We start from the raw sequence: 20,771 nt of genomic DNA, 5'->3' as shown, positions 1-20,771 counted from the left end.
ATTTGTGCATCGTACGGAAATCGTTATAAAAGCGTGTGTGTAAAATTTCAAATAAAAATCTTACGTACTTTCTTCGATAAAAAATTCGAAACTGAGGTTGGAGCGATAACGCGCTCGAGCACGGAGTTATTCGTGTCAGCGGTCAACTATCTTAGAACTCTGACGCATGAAGTGTAGGAAGTCCTCCGGAGCGGTTAGTTCCTTCGAAAACTTTTGAAAGTCCAATTGTGGTCGTGAAATGTATCGCAGAAAGAAAGACAGTTGCTTGAGGTGAATGGGGAAGGCTGACTAGCATGTCTGACCCAGCACGGTCCGCACCTACTGCGACTGATCTTTCGGGCTCCATGGAATACGTTCAAATAGAGCAATGGATAAATTAATCTATATTTACGTTACTAATCGCAATTATATATCTTAATTAAAGCAGTAAACATTTTGAAAAAATTGGTATACATTATCAATACATTTCCTTAAAAGGAACTCTCTTGTATCGAGAAAATGATGTCACTAATAATGGTGCCATTTTATTATTCAGTCTAATTAAAATAGGATATTCTGTACATATTTTTCTATGAAATCCTTTCGTTTACTCATCTATTTAATCATCATAACAAACTATTACCGACAAATTCACGTTCTACCCAAAAAACAGCGATTTAACCATTTCACGCTCTTGCCAACATACGTTTATCTTTTTATAATTATAATTACTGTCAATAACAAAAAGAACAAAAATTTGATAACAAAAAAAAATTTTTCCTAAGGAGGTTAACGCGAAGTGACCTAATCTATCGAGCATGCCTCGTATATGCCATTTCCATAGTAATACCAACCTGGAATGGACAGTACTAGTTCCAAGCAAAACACAGCGAGAAGTGTTTCGACAGATTGGACGGCGTGAGTCACTTCTATCGGTGCATTTCCGTTCGGTTGAAAAAATGCTAGCGGTTCGATGAAATTCGAGCAGCTCCAGTGAATTCGATATGCTCGTAATACGCGGAGCACCTTGGAACAATTCAACCCGTCTGGGATAATTGAAACTGACAACGGATTGAAATACTCGCGCAAAACGAATGGGAACAATGAAGGCAAATCTTTTCTGACCGTAACGAACTTCGCGTAATGTATTTTGCTTTGTCGGTGTAATGAGACTCTTCGTTTTCCAAGTCGAGCCTTTCTGGAAAGTAACCTCCGCTACATCAGTCTGGTTTAGTATTGTGCCGAGCTTGAATCAATCCAGTGTTTCTCACACTTGGACACTTCATTTCAAATGGTTTCATACTTTTCCTTAAATTCAATTTTGTGATCAGTATATTCCAGCGGGACCTTATTTTTAATGCTACTTAATAATAAATTAATTTACTCTTATTCGACAGTATTAATAAGTCCTTATTAGACTACGTAAAATAATATGAGGATTAGTTGTTTGTAGCACTGTACAAGTGCTTTTTTTTTCTTCTGAGAAATCATGCAGTAGCACCTCCATTTATGTTCATCCCATTAGCACCTAATTCTCCAAGTATTCTAACTGTATACCTGCTGAATCTATCATTCGAATAACCAATTACTCGGCTCGACGAAACGTGTTTTACCCGATCTAAATACTTTTAGAACCGCTCTACTTTCTCTATGACAGCCTTTGATCCCTTTTCAACGCTCGTTTTATACCCGTGTTTCATAATGATTTCACGTACCTACTTCCGGACCACATGCGGAGCGCAGATGTCGAATAATAATTAAGGAAGGATTTGCACACGTACTCTTTCTCCTTCCTTTGTTTAATTATCGTTTTACCTTTTATATTTTCTCTAATATATATTTTTCATTGTTATAGAATTACTCTTAATTCTACTTTTAAAACTCATGTCTACTATAAAAGTATTCTATTCTATGATAGAATTCCGTTCGAAAAAAAAGATGGAATTCTAGAAAATATTAAACAAAAACTTCTCATTCAAAAAATCAACGAAAATGAATGAAAATTTGTTTCGAACAGTGGTTGGATTCCGCATGATTATCCGGCACGCAATGGATGATTTTCCATGGCCGAATATCACCGAGGAAATTTCACTTCCTTGGTCACCGCCAATGGGATTACCATCGTAACTCAGTTAATTGAACTGTACCGCGTAACAAGGGTAATAACCGGCAAAACGGTTGGTAGCTGCACGGAGCGCAACACCAGATAAATACGGTCGCGCGGAAAACATAGTGGACAGCGCGATGCGGCTGTACACGGTCGCCAAATTTTATTCAATCGGTCCCATCTAATTTTCCTTGACCATCGACCGGAACAACGACGAATTTCCCAGGAAATTTCAACGCGAAGCGCCAACCGCGCGCAGGATTATTCAAAAAATTTCCCTATCGAATGGTAATTGCCGCTACCCAGCCTCGATAACACGATTAAACTTTGATTGGCTGGGGGAATGCACCAGATATTCCACGGTTACAGACGAAAACTTAATTGGCTAGAGGAGCTGGCAAAAACGAAACGTATCAAGCATTTATTAGAACGTGTTTCTATATAAACACTTGACTTGTCTAGTCAATTAAAAAATGGAATCCTTTCCAGACTCGATTGCTTCTCGCTATCAGACTTCTTTGACTCTTGAGCTTCCGTTTTCCCCGGGGCGTTCGTCCAACTTTGAAGCACCCTGTACAGCAAGGTAGAAGAGAAACTCTCGAATGGCGAGACACTACAGCCAGCTCGAATACATACATACTTTATATTCACAGTGATAACGTGTACGATAAAAACTTTGGGCAAAATATCGAAAGAGGGGCAGCACAGCTAGCAGGGGTGAAGGAATTCCCGAACTCCGCGAGGAGACATCTTTTATTTAAACCCGCGTTCAACCGGACTGTGAAAAATCGATCGTCGAAGGAGCAAGATGGTAGAGACCCCGAAGAGGCCAATGGGAGAAAGTGAAATAGGAAGACAAAGCTCGTCGATGGTGTACGGACGAGCGAACTGATCGTTCCTGAACGTTGTCTTCGTTTTGTGCAAAGTTTTATAGTCCGGTTGCGAGTTTGCCAGTTCCTCCCTTCGTCCACCGTCGCTTCTCCTTTTCATCCCCGTCCTCCTTCACCGTTTTCTCAGTCTATTTGTGGATCTCCTTTTCTCCGTCTATCCCTCGACAGCTCTTGTTCACTCTCGATGGTTTCCTTCCAACAAACGCTCGTTTTCCGTCTCTGTTCGACCGTCCCACTCAAACCACACGTAAAGACAGACTCAACACACGCTTACGCATGCAGAAGAGGGACACGCGGATCGAAGCCGCGGCCCTCGCTCTCTCCGAGCGACCGCGAGCAGAGTGGAGTAGCGATGGGCTCAAGACACTTTGAATAAAAGATTCCTCAGAGAAGGATGTCAGACTTTTGTTTTCTTTTTAAATGAAAGTGCATGTGATTGCGATTAAACGTGTCCATAATTGAACCCCAAATTTGTAGAACTATTAATAACTTTCTGGACTCATAAACGAACCCTTTGCAGTCACCAATTTTTAATTGACTTGCTAGATGGAAACTAGTGATAATCGACGATGGAGATCGTATAATTGATTGGAATTTATTATGGAAATAAATTATGAATTAAGAAATAAAAATTGTCTATGAATCGAGCTAAATAATAGTTAACGAAACACGTGTGCTGATAACGTATTCTTATAGGCACTTCCTCCTTTGTAAACTTTCAAGTAACTTGATCACGTAATGAATGATCATCGAGTTTCTCGAAGCCTTCGCTGACTGGGGAACGAACGAAAATAAAAGAAACTGCATCGCGCAGGTATAGTTCTTCATACGTGGCGATTTCATTGTACTCGCACGCCACTCGCGTCGAATCCACGCGAAAGTACCTTGGCGTTCCTGCAACAGACGCCAGTCAGTCTGCATAATCGACATCGACATGTCAATTTTTATGCAATTTTCCGTCCACATACAACACACTGTATCATTTTCTTATCGACTCATATTCGTGCTCGAAAGGCGGAAACAACCCCTCGAAGTTGCGAATCGGAATACTTACTTACACGAACCTTGAAAACTAACGTTTTTGTTCGCAGTCCCCGGGAGTGATGCCATTCTACGGCGACACCAGCGCCGGTTTCCGGCCAGCAGCTGGTTTTGGGAATACCGTTTGGCACCAGGGAGTTACTCCCGTGGGAGCAGTTGCGGTTGAAACGTCAGCAGCACCATGGCCGCCTCAGCAGTTCATTCAACAAATCCCAGCCCCGAACCAGCTCGAAGAGCTGAGGTATCATACCCAGTACACAGCCGCAGCGTCCTACCATCCACAGCCAGGTAATTGAACAACGCAGGTGATTGGGGAAATTTATGCCTCCCTTTTTATTCGCACTGCCAACTTTAACCAACTACCCTTAAAAACGCTATTCTAACAATTAATAATTTTTAAACATAGAGGAAAGCTTAAATTTTACGTCAGTCTTACTGAAAACTTACCTAACGATAATTTCAATAATAAACCTTCAAGGCTAAGCCCTCGAAGTAATGAGAATTGCTCGAGAATTGAAAGTACGCACGTGAATACCAGTCGAGTCAGTTTTCGTCGAATCAACAGTCGAATTTTCTGGTTACAGTTGCATATCAGCAGCAGACTTTCATTACAACGGATCAGTCGGCGTTTCAACGCGCCGGGGCGACAGGACAATACACAATTACGGGGCAACCCTCGCCCTTGCCACCGGTCGCCCCACAAACGGTGCCATCGACAGCTCAGAGGCCACTAAACGGTCAATTCATGGATCCGGCTGCCACCGCGACCCAATCAGTCGGTTATGAAAGGCAGGATTACGTCAATGGTTACCAACAACAGGTACAATTATATATGAAATGTTTTTAATTGAAACTATCTTCGGAAAGTATGTTCTATAACGAAGAAATCAATTTTAGAGAATTTTGTACGTAATTGACGACTGACAACACATCATACAGTAAATACAGTGGCTCGCTTAAAATCGTTCAACATATTTGCATATCATAAACATACTTAAACGCAACATGGTCGCGATATCTCTTCATAATTGTCGAAGGTACCACGCAAAAATGATGGACAATTTCGAGTACGGGCGACTGTATACAAGGCCAGGTTTTCCATTCATCGCAACCACGAACGATTTTAAGTTATAGATGGAATGATGATCTTTCCAGGACGTGACGATGGCACCGCCACCCTCAACCACCCCCACGAGTCGTAGCAGCTCGGTGCATATGGATAATCAACAGCAACAGCAGACCCCCCAGCAGCCGCAGTCGCAGCCCCAGCAACCCCAGACGGACACGCAGGTGAAGGGATTCGCGACAATCGCGGCCAGCAACGTGTCGGGAAACGAGATGCCTGGGTATCCACTTCAACCGGGCCCACAGAGTTTACACAACTCTAACGGATATCCAGGCTACGTGGAGATGGGTCAGCAACAAGTACAGAACCAATGGCAATCGCAAGTGGCTCAGCAACAGTCGCACCAGCAGCAGCAACAGCAACAGCAGCACATGCAGCGGCAGCACTCGGTACCAGACGGTGGCCAACGACACATATGGTCCGACACCAGTACTGCCGCGAAGATGAACAACGTGAACAACAACATGAGCTGGTCGGATGGTACGTTGCAGCAGCAACAACACCAACAGCAGAAACAGCCCCAGTCCCAGCAGCAATCGGGTATGCAGAGTAACAGTATGAAAGCACAGGAGCAGCAACAGCAGCAAAGCATGCAGATGCAGGCACAGCAAGAGCTGCCCAGGCCGGCCAGCCACATGAGCTGGGAGACCAGTAGCGTTAAGGAGCCGCAAACGCCGCAATCGTGGTCAGACAATACCGATAATCAGCAGCAACAAACTCAGGGTAACTGGTCCCGGCAGAGTCCGAAGTTGAGGGACAACCAGAATCCAAGATTAACACCCTCTAGTCAACAACAATCCCAGCACCAAGGGTGGCTACAACATTCGCCGAAGTTGTCGGACCATCAGCAGAATCCGTCTCACCAAAGCGCCAGAATGACGCCATCCGGTCAGCACAATTGGCAGCAGAGTAGCCCGGAGATGCAGGCGCAGCAGAACTCGAATCAACAGAATCCGAGGTTAACGCCGTCTGGTCAGCAGATCACGCAACAACAGCAACAGCAGCAGCAACAACAACAACAACAACAGCAACAGTGGTCGCAGCAAACGAAAATTGAAAAGAATCCCAGACTTACGCCGTCTAATCAAATGTCTTGGCCAGACACACCAACTAGTCAACCCAATTGGTCGCCGAATAGTATAAAGAGCGACAGTAGTCAGCAACCTCAGCAGCAATGGCCAGACTCTCAGCCTAGTCCGAGGAGAACGCCTGGTCACCAGCCGGCCGCGTGGCAGCCCCAACCGCCCGCGCAGGAGAACAAGATGGACAATCAGATGTCGTGGTCGCCGAACTCGGTAACGGAGAATCAGCCGACCTGGGGCCAGCAAGCGACCAAACAAGACATGCAGAACTCCGGGGAAAGAGTGCTTTGGCAGCAGCAGGCAACGGACACCGGCAAACCAAACGGATTTTCAGATAATCAAGATGCTCAGGAGAGTAACGTATTTGCTCAATCTAATCGTGTAAATTTAAACAGTCGACTGAAATCGATGATACTAAACAAGCAACAGCAGCAACAGCAACAGCAACAGCAACAGCAACAGCAACAGCAACAGCAACAGCAACAGCAGCAGCAGCAGCAGCAACAGCAACAACAGTTGCAACATCAGCAAATGCAGCAGCAACAGTCTCAGCACCAGATGGGTCATCAAGAACAACAACACCACAATCTTCACCATCAAATGCAGTCTCAGCACGTGAACAGCAACAGCGGAACGAACGGAGACTATCACGCGGAGGATCGGTTACGAGAGTCCCACGAGAACGCGGAGAAACTTCAAGAGAAACAAGCGGACCAGTATTTGAATCAATCCAACATCGTCACCATGGCGCAATCCAACGAATCTTTGACCGGTAATTTTTTATTGCATAGCCACCACCCTCGGGTCGATAGTTTGCCCGATGGTGGTGGCTTATGGGAGTGGTCAGGAGGAGGTAACGCGTTGAACAACGGTATAACGGCCATAGACAGTTTCATGAAGTACGACACGAGCGAGAAAACCGCGCACCAGAAACCGTGCGAGAAGCAACAACAATCGCAGCAGCACGAGCAACATCGCGAACAGACGCAACAGCAGGAGCAGCAAGAGCTGTGGAAGGAGGGAGGATGCAAGAGCAACGACAATCAGACCATCGACGACAAGTCCTTTCAGAGGGAATTGGGTATAGAGCAGAACGACGAGAAAATGTTCGAGAAGTGTCAGAAGAACGCCGACAAGGACAAGAGCAAAACGGAGAACGGCCTCGAGTTCCCAGAGACGTCACGCGTGGCCCTGGTAACCGAGGACGATCCACCGTACGTGGAAAGCACCGACAAGACGACGTCATCGAACGCGAACAGCTCCAATTGCGACTCGTCTCAGATCATCAAGCAGGAGAACGTCGGAGATTACGGCTACTCGGGCTCCGAGTGCGTGCCCTCCCCGGCAGCTTCCTCGAAGAGCGAGAGCTGCGCGTCGAAAGAAATCAAAATCGAGCCCGATCAAAGATCCCACGGGGGCTCCATCAGTTACATGTTCCGCGGCGACGGTGGCCCCGCAAAAGTATCGCCCGGCGTCGGTTCTTGGTGTTGCCGAAGAGGCGGCACCGAGCAGCCCACCCCCGAGCATCTGCGCGAGGGTTGTTGCCAAGGTCTCCAGACCAGGGACGAGATATTGGCCGACTCAGCCGAGAAGTCCGACGTAAAGAACGAAGGTCCGCAGAGTCCTAGAAGCGGCGGTGTCCCGTCGACGACAAAATTGCAAGATCACTTGGACAAATTGAAGAACAATGTCAGGACCGAAGTACCGGACTGCAACTGCTTCCCCGCCGATAAATGTGAGTTGCTTTCGCGTATTCAGCACGACACTAACATTGAGAGAACACACTAACCACGACTATGTATCCGTTACACGAAATGTAGAAAGTATAAACAAATTGAACAAAAAATTTGAAACGTTACCGGAAAAAAAAGTAAGAAAATTCTCTTAAGGACCACTGTACTACTAATATCACAACCGACATACACCGATTATGCGCCTCGATACAGTGACCCAAAGAAGAATGCACGTAACCTAACTTACCCCCCTTTCTCAGGGGGCATACCTACATACGTGGCATAAATGTTTCCGCTTCTGTTGCTTCCTTTCGTTGAAACGTCCGGTTTCGTAAGTAAAATGAGGTTCAACCACAAGGTCCGCCAGAGCCCGGCTCGTACTACACTCACCTCGGGGCGGCTGCAAACTTGCCCGACCTACGGAACGATCTTGAAAGAAGAACCGGCCTTAAGGGAAACGCCATAAGATTCGAAAAGGTCATCTACACTGGAAAGGAGGGCAAAACCACCCAGGGATGTCCTATGGCCAAGTGGGTAAGCGAATATATCAATCCACCTTCACATCCCCCGGAACTTTTCTCGATCTATCGCCCATGTCTTGGTCCAATCGCTCTGAATCGTCCACTAAGACTTCTCTGTTCCACCTTGATGACGGGATTGTAATATCAGTGATTCGCTAGATAATTCGACGATCCGGCGTGGAAGAGAAGATCCTAACCATAGTGAAACATCGTCAAGGACACAAGTGCCCGACAGCCTGGATCGTCGTGGCTATGGTCGCTTGGGAGGGTGTGCCAACCCACGAGGCCGATCGGATCTACTCCCTGTTGAGCCACAAATTGAATCGTTTCGGTCTTCCCACGACTAGGAGATGTGGAACGAACGAACCGAGAACTTGTGCTTGCCAGGGACTCGATCCCGACAGTTGCGGTGCGAGCTTCTCCTTTGGATGTTCCTGGTCCATGTATTATAATGGTTGCAAATACGCCAGAAGTAAAACCGTCCGTAAATTTCGATTGTCAGTGCGATCAGAGGTAGGATATCTTCTACTAGTATACCTTCTACTACTCTTCCAGGTTATCCCACCACTCCTAACGATAATAACGCGTCATTTCTTCCAGGAGCAAGAAGTCGAAGAAAGAATGCACGTCCTGGCAACACTCCTATCGCCTCTTTATCTCAGCCTCGCACCGGAAGCCTTCAACAATCAGACGCAGTTCGAACGAGAAGCGAGCGAATGCCGTTTAGGATTCAAACCTGGCCGACCGTTCTCCGGTGTCACGGCCTGCATTGACTTTTGCGCACACTCTCATCGTGATCTTCACAACATGAACAATGGATGTACCGTGGTAAGTAACTCGAAGGAAACTTATTATACCTCGACATTTCTGTTTATACTAGGACGAAATAGTTATGTGTGTGGTTCACTTTGCAGGTGGTGACGGTAACGAAACACCGAACTCTATCCAAACCCGAAGACGAACAATTGCACGTGCTTCCCCTTTACATAATGGACACCACGGATGAGTACGGGTCAAAGGATGGACAGGATGAGAAGGTTCGCGCCGGAGCTGTAGAAGTTTTATCAAAGTAAGAAACTCCTACGTAACAAGGATTAAGGCCCCTGCGTGATCACTGTTTCCGACTGATTAATTACATGGAACATTGTCTGACACAGGTATCCCTGCGAAGTCAGAGTCCGATCAGTCCCCCTTCAACCCTGTAGACGACATGGCAAGAAGAGAAAAGAGGACGAGCTCGACACGGTGACCAATAAGAAGGACGGCTCGAAGAATACCACCGAGAAAGTCTCGGAGCCAAGTCGTGTACAGGGACACCAAGAACCAGCAAGGCCGCAAATGAGGGACCCACAACTGTCCCTGGAGATGGCGTCCATGTTCGAAGGGATGGACGCGCAGTTACAGAGCTCGCAGGTATCATCTACCGTTCTAGACAGTCCGGTGTCCATGTATCAAGGTTGGGGTTGCCAGAACGAGCAGCAGTGGGGTAGGAACGGGTGGCTCGATCAACGGAAGAACAACTGGTTGAATCCGTGGGGCGAGTATTCGTTCGGCGGTCTGGACAGAGACGTGAAAGTCGACCCTGACAGCACGAGTCTGGACGATACAAGGCCTAGAAGCGCGATTTCTCAGGACGAACATCGGCCAGGTTCTCGCAATTTGCCCAATTCCACCATAGACTCGCCGAGGAATTGCTATCCGCATTCACCGAGGGCTCACCCCATATCACCTAGGAATTCTCATGCAGGAACGCCCGTGGATGTTGCGTACTCCATGTCACCGAGGGGTTGTCCTTCGACTCCTCATGAACAGAAAATGGCTCCGTCGAGAAACCCGGGATACCCAGAAACGGGCTACAACCATCCTCCCGCTGCTAGAAACTATCCAAACGTCTACGATAACAGACAAGCCAGTCCATCCCCGAAGACCAATTGTCCGAGTTTCCAGCCTCATTTAGATCAAAGGGGCATGCTCGTCCGTGCACACCAACCGCACAATCCGAACAGTCTACGTAACGTTGGCCAGGGTTGCGATCAATCGAAATTATCGTTCTCAAAACCAGTGCAAGATTCTAGTCAGCAAAAATACCCCATGACGCAGAATTACTTGGAGGCTCAGAAGTCGCAGAGCGAACAACACTTTGCGAATAGAATACAAGGCCACTACCCATCGCACGCCGTTCAGTCGACGAGGAATTTTCCATACGAGGGTCAGCACAACGACCCCAACGCGGATGTATTCTCTGGGCTCTCGGTATCCTCCTGTATGGACAACGCTAGTCATAAACCATTCGGTGCTACGAATCCGGATCTATTGCTTCACAATCCTTCGCACCTGCCACCGAGTAATCAGCAGACCGACGCTCACGCGTTAGGGACAATCGATCAAAGGAAATATCGCGCACAGAAACTGCAGGAACAGAAATCGTCCGGAATGAATCAAATGTCACCAGTTCCCTCCGATCAAGCGGGCAGCTGGAACATGCTTGGTTCTTGGTATCCCGAACAAATCAGGGCGTTCGACCAGCAACAACAAACCTACAACGATCAAGTGAACGCCGAAAGGAATCATCAAGCGCAAATGGAGCACCAGAGAACCTTGAATTGGAACGACAGGATACCGCATCCGGACCAATCGAAGCAGCACAGCTGGGAAGCGCCGTCCGATCCTTCTCCGTTTCGCGTGCCAAAGGGTAGGCCACCGTCGAGGACAGCGGCCAACCAGAATCCGGCCACGGATAATACATATCAAAATTCTTCGAATAGAACGTTCCTCAAGCCTCAGGAGCCGGCGCGTGGCGGCATTTACGCGGACAGTCCTAGCAATCCGTTACAAAACAGCGTAGCGACGCACCAGGGCAATCAGCGGAGACCGGACTGGCCGGAGGACAAGATGAAAGAAGGATTCCACGATGCCAGACAAAACGCCGCGAATCCAAACTCGAACTGCTTCCCATGGCCGGAGGAGATGAAGCAAGTGCAAGACTTCCATGCGATGCAGGGCTTGGGACACCCCCACGCTTCTTTCCCTCAGTACGGGTACCCTACGTACCCTGTATTCGACAAACCCTATTCCAACACTTGGGAAGGCTACAACTACCACCAGCCGTATCATCCTCAAACGCCGGAGTATCCGCCGAAATTCTATCAGCAACCAAAGAGAGAAGCTTGCTTCCCCTCGCCGCAGTACCCTTATCAAGGAGTGCCCCCGTATCAGGGCTTGAATCCTGGCTGGGCTAGGTGGGACACTCCTCGATGGGACATATACGGACCGCCACCTTACTTCCCAGTGTTACCGGAGCCACCGCCCAAAGCGGAGCCGCTCGGCGAGATAGCAGATTACTCCGACAACGAAGAGTGCTTCAAGGACTCGCAAATGGGGGGAGTCGCGATAGCGCTGGGCCATGGCAGCGTCCTTTTTGAGTGCGCCAAGCACGAAATGCACGCTACCACGGCCCTGAAGAAGCCCAACCGTCTCAACCCGACCAGAATCAGCTTGGTCTTCTACCAGCACCGCAACCTCAACCGACCGAGACACGGTTGGGACGAGTGGGAAGAGAAGATGCGACTCAGGAAGCTAGGCGTCACCGCCACGACCACCACCACCAGCTCGTCGACCACGTCGCAAACGTTATCAACACCGTCGACACCCACCAGCCCAGCCAGCGCGACCACCACCGAGAAGACCACGCCGCTTCCTCACATACCCAGCGTTCCCAGCTCCCAGTTCATGATGAGATCGCCCACCTACACCACAATGACCTGGACGACGCTCTTCCCCATGCATCCGTGCATGATAACTGGCCCGTATCAGGAGGGTGGGGCCATTGGATGAGTGATCGTCGGGGGCCACGGTTCCAGCCCTCGATGACCACGAACCGTACCAGGAATCGATCGATCTCGTCGCTGAACAGGCAACACCGATCAACGAGCCTTACGTGAACCAGCGACACACCACCGAGCACACCCACGACTTGGGAACCTTAGCCGAACGTTCGACGTGATCACATGAGGTAAATCACGCGAACCGACCGAGAATTACCCTCGAAGGGATCAAAGACCAAACGCGACGAAACCCGTTACCACGAGGGATCGTTCACGGTACCGTCGTCGTTGTCCTAGACGCGTATAATTATTTACCGAAGCGAGTACACGTTTGCACTGCCATTTTTCTATTTCACGTTTTTTCGGAGGAATGCAACGTTAGACCGCGGGTTGAAACCGAGGTGACGAGCATATGAGAATGAGTCAGGTGAAACTGAACACAGATTCGCACGAGAGGAACATCGCAGAATACAATTTTAATCGGGGCTTCCCTTTTTATATGGATCTTTTACACGAATCACGGTAGGATGTCGCGAGCGTACGGAGACGGGGGAGAATCGGAGACGATACAGGGATCCCTCGTCGTGTTCAGGACGTCGTCGAAGGAGCATGAAGACGTGACAAGGCAGCCAGGAGGAGGGACAGGCTGGAAGAATACATGATTGAGGCTGATTCACGGTAATCGAAGAAACGAAACGCGCGGGTAGTGAATCGGCTACGTTTTGTCGTACGCAGAGAGACTTCGACAGAGTAGATTGCGAGATAATATTATGGATAAACGCCATGAGATAGGAGGATGAAAGGGTGAAAGGATGAAGGAACGTAGCGCATCCGATTGTACATTTTTTTAAATGGTTTCGTGTTGGTAGAATCGTAATCGTATTTAGCTAGTCCAAGCCTAGATGACAAACATTTCGCGACGTTAACCAGAGGTGGCAAGTATGTACGCTGACGATACGCGCGCGCGCGCGCGCCGGTACAAATTTTTGTACAAAAGCCAATCCACTTTGTATAGTCACGCAGAGAGATCGATCCTCTGCCATTTTTTTCATACATTTTCTATATATATATTTTTTTTTTCATTTTTTTTTTTTTCTGTAATATGTACACGCCGTGCATCATTGACACAACCATACGCAGAGCCAAATCGTCCGATTAATCGCCAACGGTAGATTCGTCAACCCAAAACCCCCCCAGATCCCTCGAAAATCGTTAGTTTCGAATCGATTCTTTGCGAAAGTCGTTTGCACAATCACGACGAGACTCCACGGGCGTGAGGTGCCGGGTATCCCGCCATGAACACACGCAACACACACACACACAGACACACACACACACACGAAAATGATCTCAATTTTTTAAGGTAATCAATTAAACGGTAATTATCAACGTTTAATTTTTTTTTTCTTTTTTGTTTTGCTCGCAACATCTCTCTCTCTCTTCTTTGTTTTCGTTCGCCTATTGTACATTGCGCTTGTTAATCATCGTATTTATTTGTAATTCTGCACGTGTTTGCACCCGTAGCTCTTATCACTGTGTACCACGTACTGATTAAGAACGAACACTCAACGGAGAGACACACGCGACTATTAATTACTAACCAATTCCCGTCCTTAGGGTCGGCTGAGTACAAAGCATCTTTCTAACTAATCACCTGAGTGACAAAACGAGTAACGAGTAACGAGCAACCAAACGAGCGAGCAAGCAAACAGGGACGCGAGAAAAGTTAAAAAAAAAAAAAAAGAAAAGAAAGAAAAAAAGGAAAACATCTCGTTGTCGTCTTCTTCGTCAGCTACGTTCTTCCGACTGTTTTTCCAAGCCTTTTAGAGTCTAGCAACGATTCCACGATCCCACGATCCGCGGCTGGGATCATCGGATCGCCTTCGTAGCCTTCCGAGAGGGCGTACCTCCGTGCGAGCGGAGGACACGCGTATAATATTTCCAGACGTCGAACGTTCACGCGCGTGGACGGCCATCGGAATCTGGAAGTTCGACGTAGACGCCAGAGTCCGAACAACTCGCTGAGCCAAAACGAATCCACGCGTTTAGCGCGTCGTTCGAACCCCCGCCCCCACCCCCCTTCATCCCTATTTTCCTGTAAATAATCTAGCTGCGACTTGCGTTGCGACTCCCCCGCCCCCTCAACTCCCTGCCCCATCAATGTTAGACCTACGTGTTTTTTCTTTCTTTTATCGCGTTTTAATCTTTGTTTCTTTTTTGTAATCATTTGTCATAGCGATCGATAGGGATTAAGGATCAATATTACCGTCGTCGGTAGCGAACGGGAGGAGGTGCGCGAGAACGCCGATCGAGAGACACGCGGGGACGCGTTTTAGGGTGGAGGACCAGCTTCGATGTCCGATAAACGACGAGGGCGGTTTGTTTATTCGTTGGGGGGAACAATTGCTCCGTGGCAAGTGGACGAATCGGCTTGGGAGATCCCTACGCAGAGAAACTGCCTAGAGGAACTCTTCTACCTGTCACTGTCTTGGCCAGGTAGCTTGTACACTCAACGTCTGCAACTCTCGGTACTCCTTGAACCTCTTACCTAAGTCAGTTCTTTTACTTGCCAGCTCTTTTGTTCCCTAAAACCTCTTCCTCTTACCAAGTTCATACTTACGCTTGCCTCGGAGCATAGTTTCAATTAAACGTCATTCCTCCGACTCCGTTCATTGCCTCTCGAATATTCGACGCCGCTGTCGAACAGACCGGAAGTCGAGTCTTCGCCCACGCGTGTTCTTGGGGGTCTCGCGAAGACATAGGGTGGTTCGAGGACGACACACACCGAATCGACAGGCGCGAGAAGGGAAAAAGGGAACTACAATAGACGCGTCCAACACCCTCGCCCATCGAAGTATTATAAGAATCATTAATATATTATCATTCATTATTATCATAACGTAGTAGTAATAATAATTATTAGCGGCAAACAGTAATAATTAATAATATAATCTAATTTAATCGATTATTTATTGATTAAGTTTTCGATGAAACGCGTTGTTCTATTTGCTATTCGATTTTTTCATTAAAGTTTTGTTGCGCTTTTTGGGCGGCCCAAACCCCCCCCCCCCCCCCACCTCCCTACCCCCAACCACCATGATCGAGTCGAAAGTGCACAGAGCCTCTTGTGGTTCGGTTTCTTTTTCCAGTCGTACGTCCACTTCTTTTCCGATATTTTATCTCTGTTTTCCCCCCGCGATCGTAAACGAAAAGAAAACAGAGAATAGGCGAGCTCGCGCCTCTTAAACGCTAGTCGTCCCTTGTATGATATCTTTTACTCTTTCTTCTTTTTAATCACTTTACCTTACACCCTGTAACAAGGCAAGCTTTGCTCGCGCAAAGCGCCAATCCGTTCCTCGGTTTTCACGCGCGACCCCGGGGTCCCTAGGTTGGAAAACCACGAAGAAAAATCGCGAGACCGACGTCCGATCGACGGTGGACACTATTTTTTAACACGAGTACCGTTCCTCGATCAGTCCCCCTCGAGAACGCGAATCGATCTCAGTCAGTCAATTAAGGATAAAAAGGAAAAATGTAATCGCGCTGAAACCGCAAACAAAAATCGCCGTGAGCTAGGCTCGACGTCCTTTCTTTTTGCTGGCGATCGGTTCGATCGCAGATCTTCTTGTTTCCCATTCACTGTTCGTCGAGGATGAACCATAGAAATATTATAGATAGAATAGGGGACCGTACAATAGCTGACAAGAGAAAGAAGCGGTACCCTGTCGGTTTTTGACTACCACTGCATGTTTATATAATATGTATGGTAACGATTAATGGTTACCGTTTATACCAGGGATCTCTAACGTCATCAAATTGTTTTAATTTCATTGTAAAATTTACAATATAAAGTATGTCATACAAAGTAATAAGATTAAAATGGAAGAACGAAAGGGAGTCGATAGGCCGATGCTCAAATTGCTGTGTTTCTTTCTTTTTCTTCTTCTTCGTTTTGTATAATTTCCTGCCAACGAAACCCGGAGACACGGGATTTAAAACGCGACGATGCCAAAATAGTATTAAAGGTAATAATTAGGGGCGTGTAAACGAGGGGAATTTCACTCGTGTGTAGCTGTTATACGAATAATACCGTCTCGGGGCTGCAAGTATGTGTGAACGAGCGAGAGAATCGATCAGTTTTCTTTTTTCTCTTTTTTTTTGAAAGTTGAGGAAACAGAGGGATTAAAAGAATAATATCGAAGAGTTAACGTTTTGCCCGAAATTTGTATTTTGCGAGTGGAGAAACGCGATGGTTTACGATTTCGAACGAGTGAAGCGAAACGAGAGGACAAACAAAAAAAAAACTAAGAAAGAAAGAGGTTGAAACTGTATTTTTTCTTCCAATGCCAAAAAGATGCCATTTTGTTTTATACGAAAAAGCTTATGAAAAACTCACAAAAAAAAAAAGATAAGAGAAAGAGTATGAAACGAAAGAAGAGGAACAATGGGTATGCGAGGTTTGATGGATGACGCGTTGATGAGGAAGAACAAGTTTTTTAAATAGTTTGTAGCGAACGTATATATATATATATAAATATATATATATATATATATATAGATGTAATTATGATGGAAAAAGAAAATTACAAAACAACACAACAAATATACTTGACGTATATTCTGTCTCGTGAGAAATAAAAAAAAAACACTTATGTCCGCCTTATGAAACGATGATGCAGAATAACAATAGGGAGATTGATTTATAAGAATCGACAAAAAATAATAATAATAATAATAGTAACAATAATAATAATAATAAAGTAATTGATTAATTAACAATAAATATTTGTAGCGTGCAGTGACAGTGACAGAGTTCTTTTGCGAATGGGAAAGAAGCAAGAAGGAACACGAAACTAAATAAAAACCGTAGCATAATGAGAGAGCATACCTGGGGTGCGAAAATCGTGAGACGTACGCGTATTTATACCATTTGTTTCTGGTCGACAAGGTATATACATATACATACATGTCAACACATGTGTACATGTTAATTTATGTACACGTACAGCCAGTACCATAAGTACTCGTACCCTTTATGTCTATCGAAAACATATTTTTAAATTAACTGATAAGTTTGATGTTATCAAATGAATTTTTCATTATAAATATATACATGCATGAAGTTTATTCATGTACATATTTACAATGAAACGCCTGAAGTTTAATCAAGCGCGTATTTACAATGAAACATGTGTACAATTTATTCATGTACATATTTATAATTAAACATTTAACATATAACAAACATATAACAAACAGCTACAAAAACCTGTCGCTCAATTTAAGTAAACATCTTCGATAAACATAGAGGATACCAATACTTACCAAACTGCCTGTATATACAATACATAATACATACATATAAACTTGTATACATTATATATTGCATATGTTGTGTATATAAATTTTTAAACACATTTGTGTATGCAAGTATGTACATACATATGTATGCATGCATGTACGTATGTACTTACATATGCAAAAGCGTGTATGTGCTTGTATGCACATACAGGGTGTCCCTATAAATCGAGAAGACCGCGGACTCGACGAAAGCAGAGAGAGAGACAGAAAAAAAAAGAATGGAAAAGAAGGCTCGCTCACAATTTTTGCACTTTGGTACCAAAATGTATCCCCCCCCCCCAATCACCCCCCAACCCCCCTACCCGGGTCACCCCAAAAAGAATAGGGCATACGAATATAGCGCTACGTATACACCGACTACATATGTGTACATATATTTTTGGATAAAGAACCATGGAGAAATTTTAAATCGAAATTCGAGCCGCGACCCTGACCAGAGGTTGTCCCGATGGATCATTCCGCTTTTTCTTTTTTTTATTTTCTCGGCGTCAGGATCGTCGATGGACGATAAAAAAAAAATGAATATAGGAAGCGAGCGGAAAGTGGTGTGATTAGTATAAGAAGGAAAAAATGATTAAATCTTTTCTTTCGCGCGTAGTTTAAATGGAAATCGTATCATCTCTTTTTTTCGTTTTTTCTTTTCGCTCGCGAAATCGTCGACGATCCACGGAACCGAGAAGGATCCACGGATCCATGGATCGGTTGAAAATATGCCGGAGCGCGCCTAGATCCATCGAGGGAACCCACAGCTCGCGTCGGGCCCAAATGTATTTATAAATATTTATTTACGCGAGATTAAATGATGAAATGGAAATAAAAACGACGAATGGGAGAAAAATCTAATATATTGACGATTTAAAATAGATGGTCGTAAGTTAAGATGTAAGTTTTATAATGAATATATAAATATATATACACGTACACGTGTACGTGTATGTGTATTTGTTTACATGTAAAGCGTTTTACCGTCTTTCGCCGTTCGATTGCGCCACAAAAAAAAAAAGATTAAACAAACGAGCCGAACCAGCGAAAGGACTAGCGAAGCAATCGTGTGGAAAGAGGATGTATCTCGACTCGAAAAATCGGTCAACGGTAAACGAAACGATATTGCGAAATGGGAAAAATGTTTTTTTGTTCGTAACCGTCTTGTTTCTTGTGTTTTCTATTTTGATTTTTTTTTTCATTGGAATCGCGCAGGGAGGCGACGACGTGAAAAATGAAAAGTGGAAAAAAAAACAAAGTGGAGGAACGAAGAAACGAGCATCGATCGACGCGCATCTCGATCGGCCGCTACGGCTCGGGAATTTTCGAAATGCGCGTGGCGTGATGACCGATTTAAAACAAACAAAAAAATTAAACAACGCGGGTGTGCTTGAGCGATGAATCACAGTATGCTTAGAGTTTAGTAGCGATTCGTAGACGATAAGTAATAGAATGTAAACTGATCATTGCTATCGATGACTATTATCGACGTAAGAGTACATTTAGAATGATGAATATGTTATAAGTAAGATGTAATTGTCCTTTGTGAATATACATAAGAGAGAAATGAGAAATACAAGAAACTTTTATGAGTACAGTGGACTTGAACTTTTTTTTAGAAGCCCTACACCAATAGTTGTAACGGCTACGATAAAGCTTTTATTATTCTTCTCGTGTGATGGGACAAAAATTGCGTCTACACATATTTTTGAATAGCATTTAATTAATTTATTATACATATGAATAAAAGGAACTTTTTTTTATTATATAATTTATTCCTTTACATCGACCGGTAATAATTCGGACTCTGAATTCTGGGACTCCATTGCACTCGAGTTTTTTAATTTGGCTTTTAATCCTAAAATAATATGCCTAATGCCAGGTATCCAAGGACTGCATAGAGTAGCGTATTGCATCATTAATGCGACGTGTATTCGATCCGCATTCTCAATGTCTCCTTTTCGTAAAGCTGAAAAATGCCTCTATTATTATTTTTTGTTTTTAACAAAATAATTAATATAATTATCTTAGAGAAATATTACATAAACCCAACCTGTAGACAAATCTAAAATTTTTTCGTGAATTGCATTATTTAATTTATCCTCAAGCCATGCAACCTTCAGTACATCTAGCCTTTTCTTCACCTCTTCTGCTTTACTTTTTTCTAAGACATATTCCTCGATTACAATCTCAAAGTTTAATAAGACATCGTTCAATGCCTGCTCTTTATCAATTTTTAATTCATTTATCTTTCCTTCTATATTGGTGGGTAGCATCAAGGGAGGATGAGATGCTGTTGTTAAATTAGTGGAAGATTGTAGTGGTGGTGGCATAGCCGTTGATACATTCTGAGAAGATGAATCTTTGTTTATAGTTTGTGTAGGAGCTAATGGAAATGCAACCCGCTTATTAAGTGTGCGCTTAGTAGGTGTGCTTGCAGAACTTTGAACACCAGAATATGCCCATTTTGGAGGATCATTCCAGCCAGGATCATGGCCAGCCACTAATATCTTTTGCGTGGAAAGATTCTTATCTGCAGTAGAAAATTTCTCCCTTTAACAATCATCTAGCAAATCTTTAGGTTAACATACTAATCTAATCATTATTGTATACTTTATTTATACACATTGTTACGCTATCAATCTTTATTAAAACTATGAAAAACAAAGGAATATGTCAAGACATTCGTATTACTTGTTTCACTTTCGTTCATCTTCGATCACAATTTTTTACAGTTCCGAGTTAGAAAACATACTAGAAGTGAATCAGGTAGAGGTGAACGTGTTTAATTTTATAATTATCAGTAAATTTGACAGACACATCTATCGCTATGTTTATTTACATAGCGTACATTTAACATATTTTAACAAAACACGAAAACCCAGGTGACAACTCAAGTTCCAGGGTTGACAACTTTTGCAATTAAGATATTATCAAGGTTTTGAGGTCCTTAGAACAATATCAGCTAATGTAAAATGATTAAAAATAAAAGAAACAATACATTATTACTGTTCTTTTATTAAATATTCATTATTTTTAATATTTTATTATTTAAAGCGACCACTTGTGAGAAAGTACATTTTATTATTAGCATGGCCATCTAGCGGTCAACAGATGGAACTAAG

General features: G+C 44.7%; 2 protein-coding genes across 8 annotated transcripts in view; one reads left to right on the top strand and one right to left on the bottom strand.

The window, feature by feature from the left end:
• Positions 1-19,241, top strand: part of LOC128888913 (methylcytosine dioxygenase TET-like) — a 117,577-nt gene extending 98,336 nt beyond the window's left edge. For all 7 annotated transcript variants that reach the window (XM_054146124.1, XM_054146125.1, XM_054146120.1 and 4 more), the window contains 8 exons: positions 4,068-4,305; positions 4,602-4,837; positions 5,173-7,960; positions 8,317-8,492; positions 8,639-8,992; positions 9,080-9,307; positions 9,394-9,548; positions 9,637-19,241. In XM_054146124.1, coding sequence (XP_054002099.1) covers positions 4,068-4,305; positions 4,602-4,837; positions 5,173-7,960; positions 8,317-8,492; positions 8,639-8,992; positions 9,080-9,307; positions 9,394-9,548; positions 9,637-12,313 — 6,852 coding nt within the window. In that variant the 3' untranslated portion in view covers positions 12,314-19,241. The remainder of the gene's footprint in view (positions 1-4,067; positions 4,306-4,601; positions 4,838-5,172; positions 7,961-8,316; positions 8,493-8,638; positions 8,993-9,079; positions 9,308-9,393; positions 9,549-9,636) is intronic.
• Positions 19,242-19,349: 108 nt separating this feature from the next.
• On the bottom strand, positions 19,350-20,563 carry LOC128888942 (steroid receptor RNA activator 1-like). Its single transcript, XM_054146178.1, has 3 exons — positions 20,341-20,563; positions 19,700-20,179; positions 19,350-19,615 (listed from the first exon to the last, which is right to left on the bottom strand). Exons 1-3 carry the CDS (start codon positions 20,357-20,359, stop codon positions 19,419-19,421), a joined length of 696 nt encoding a protein of 231 aa, XP_054002153.1. The 5' UTR covers positions 20,360-20,563; the 3' UTR covers positions 19,350-19,418.
• Positions 20,564-20,771: the final 208 nt, after the last annotated feature.

The sequence above is a fragment of the Hylaeus anthracinus genome, unplaced genomic scaffold (assembly GCF_026225885.1).
Source record: "Hylaeus anthracinus isolate JK02 unplaced genomic scaffold, UHH_iyHylAnth1.0_haploid 11994, whole genome shotgun sequence".
Classification (NCBI taxonomy): Eukaryota; Metazoa; Arthropoda; class Insecta; order Hymenoptera; family Colletidae; genus Hylaeus; species Hylaeus anthracinus.
Note: the sequence above shows the minus strand (reverse complement) of the source record. Positions and strands in the feature narration are given on the sequence as shown.

Bases quoted from the DNA above. Each gene is read 5' to 3' on its own strand.
- LOC128888942 (XM_054146178.1), bottom strand. The intron at 19,616-19,699 runs GTTGGGTTTATG...GGCATTTTTCAG, and splicing joins AATTTTAGATTTGTCTACAG to CTTTACGAAAAGGAGACATT.